We start from the raw sequence: 2,833 nt of genomic DNA on the forward strand, positions 1-2,833 counted from the left end.
TCTTTCCCACTACATTATGAGTTTCTTTTCTTTTCTTTCTTTTTTCTTTAAGGCTAGTCAAGTGAAGCAGCAGAGTGGAGAAACATTTAGTTTCTTAAGCTTTATTAGTCTCCATATTATCAGCAGCATGTCCAGTACCTGGTGTATGGTAGATATTGAATAAAACTTTATGATTTGGGCAGGATGCTTGAACATCATTTTGTGAAAAGGCCCCAATTAAGACAGTTGTTATGTTATATCCCCAGTCTTTAGCTGACTCTGAGGACAGAGACTGTGATTTCTCAAATGATTAGTGCCTGAGCGTGGGTTTTTCCAGACATCAGAGGCCCTTAGAACCAGTGAGGATTTTCAATTTAAGACCTAAATTGTAGGTTCCACAGAAAATTCTCACTGTTTTGAATTGTAGAGACAGGGTTTCAGTGTCAAGACAGATATACATATCTTCATATATATATGTATTTCATCATCTATGATTCCATCCCAGTATCTCACTAAATGTTGAGATTGCAGGGCACGAAGAAAATATTAACAAAACCCAAGTTTTTAAGAATCTCAAAACCTTGAAAAACAGCAGGATTATCTCGAAAGCTTAGAGGGGAGCGTCTTTACAGGTTTTGTAGAGAGTATGACGAAACGATATTGATGCATGAGACGCGGCTCTCACTCCCCTTAGTTATACCCCACAGAACACGCTGAGCTACAGAGGAGACACTGGCGGACTCCACCAACCCCAGATGAGTTGTTTTCTTGAAATGAGCAGATGTCTATTCGTAGAACTGTGGTAGTAGCTTCTGAGTGGGTGGTAAAGAGCTTAGTTCCAATTTCCCCTCAAATACAAGAATTTGGTTCGGACTAGACTCCAAGCACCAAGTTGCCATTGAAAGTGCCGCGATTGGTCTGCAAAAGACGCCAACAGGAAGAACCTTTCGGGGGCATTTCTTATGACGTATCAACTCCTCTGAGCCCCGCGCTTAATTACCGGGCCCCTCAGCCTCGAGGCCCCTTCCGCCTCGAGCTCCCTGTTGGCTTCTCAGAAGGCTAATGGGGTCAGTTCTCCGAAGCTAGCGTGTTCGGTTCTCGGCGCAGCAGGGAACTCCGCAGGGTGCCACCCGGGGCGGGCCTGACCGCGGGAGAGCGCCCGCGTGGCCAGGAAGCGGGATCGCAGATGGCCCCGGGCCCCGACACCGCCCGGGCGGCCTCTGGGCAGGGCAGGGTGACCGCGCGGCCAGGAGCGCGGGCGGGGGCGGCCTCGGGACGTGCCGGGCGGGGGCGCGGGCAGCACCCGGCACGTCAGCTCGGCGGCCCCCGGCGGCCCTCCCCCGGGCGGGGCCAGCCCCGACGGCGCTGACTCAGCAACGCGAGGGGGGAGTTTTGTCCCTCCACGGACCCCGTTTCTCCTGGCCTCGGCCTCCCCGCCGCCACCGAGCCGGTTTCCTTTTTCCGGCGCTCCGGGTGCGAGAGGCAGCTCCGGCCACCTAGGCAGCGAGCCTCAGTGCAACCCCAGCGCTCGCCGGAGGACCCCCAAACTACCGTTACCCCGCCAGGCAGCGTGGGCGCCATGAGCAACGCGGGTGAGACGCGGCGATTCCCTCGCCGAGGTCCTCTCCGGAGGCGCTCGGCCGTACCCGGGAGGCCCGGCAGCGGGGAAGGCCGGGGGCTGCGGCTAGGGGGGATGGCAGGGATGGAGCTTTGCGGGGAGTGAGGGGCTGGAGGAGGTCAGCATCTTGGAGGAGGACGCTGGCAAAGGGCTTCTCCGCTGCAGTGGTCACCTCAAGATGCGCTTAAGAAGTTGAACACGGGGTATGGGAGTCAGCCCTCTTCAGGCTTGTTTTGGTGTTAAATGCTGTTTGCTTTTCCAGCAGGACTGAATTCGGAGAAGGTAACTGCTCTAATTCAGAAACTGAATTCTGACCCTCAGTTCGTACTTGCTCAGAATGTTGGGACCACCCACGACCTTCTGGACATCTGTCTGAAAAGAGCCACGGTCCAGGCTACTCAGCATGTGTTCCAGCACGCTGTGCCTCAGGAAGGCAAGCCTGTCACCAACCAGAAGAGCTCAGGTGAAGTCTTAAACTTCTTGCATACTTTGTTTGACCTTTTTGGCAGCGTCCCGTTTTGGTATCTTAAGAATGGTCTTAGGGGAACAGATTTGTACTGAAAGAACTTGTAGTAAATTCCTAGAGAATAGGCACAGGTAAAGGTCGTTCTAGGAACATAACCCGTGTTGATTACTAGCACATTTGGTTTGAGTGCTAAAGTGACCAGGCTATGATCATATGCTTGAGTGTAATTCACTATATTCTATCCTGATTTTGAATGATTGTAGTCCATCAGACAATGCAAAACTGTTCATACTCTAGCGTAGAGGAATCCCCAGAATTGCTCTGAAGGCCATATACAAATGTGTGAAATAGAGAAGACATAATGTAATCACATCAAAATGTTATCAAATGTAACTTTTAAATATGCTTCTTGGTTACAACTGAAGGTTATTAGTGCGTGCTAATAGGCTGAGTTCCCACCGATAGACCAGTGTGTAATACAGAAAAAAAATCCAGTTCACATGCCTTTCTGATCAAGAAGTCTTGTTTTGCTATCTACTGTAGCACCATTATCAGGAAAACAGCTACAGTGAAAGATTAGTTATCCAGGAACCTAAACATAAGAATATTCTCACACAAAATTGTACTAAAAGGGTATTTTAAAAAGTCTTTAACCATTTAAAAACTATTTCTACTCTATACTGACAGCACATTAGTACTTGTTGAGAGCCAGTCAAAACTCACTCACAAAGTGTACGTGGATATATTTTATTGTATGCGCATATACCTTT

At 49.6% G+C, this 2,833-nt stretch overlaps 1 protein-coding gene across 2 annotated transcripts in view; it reads left to right on the top strand.

Moving 5' to 3' along the window:
• The first annotated feature begins 1,221 nt into the window (after nucleotides 1-1,221).
• Nucleotides 1,222-2,833, top strand: part of BLMH (bleomycin hydrolase) — a 51,550-nt gene continuing 49,938 nt past the window's right edge. The window contains exons 1-2 of one of the 2 annotated variants that reach the window (XM_003800109.2): nucleotides 1,222-1,571; nucleotides 1,863-2,060. In XM_003800109.2, coding sequence (XP_003800157.1) covers nucleotides 1,559-1,571; nucleotides 1,863-2,060 — 211 coding nt within the window. In that variant the 5' untranslated portion in view covers nucleotides 1,222-1,558. Of the gene's footprint in view, nucleotides 1,572-1,859; nucleotides 2,061-2,833 lie in introns of both variants that reach the window. The other variant, XM_012811582.1, reaches the window with a different exon arrangement.

The sequence above is a fragment of the Otolemur garnettii genome, unplaced genomic scaffold (assembly GCF_000181295.1).
Source record: "Otolemur garnettii isolate 467f Iridium unplaced genomic scaffold, OtoGar3 scaffold00166, whole genome shotgun sequence".
In the NCBI taxonomy this organism is placed as follows: Eukaryota; Metazoa; Chordata; class Mammalia; order Primates; family Galagidae; genus Otolemur; species Otolemur garnettii.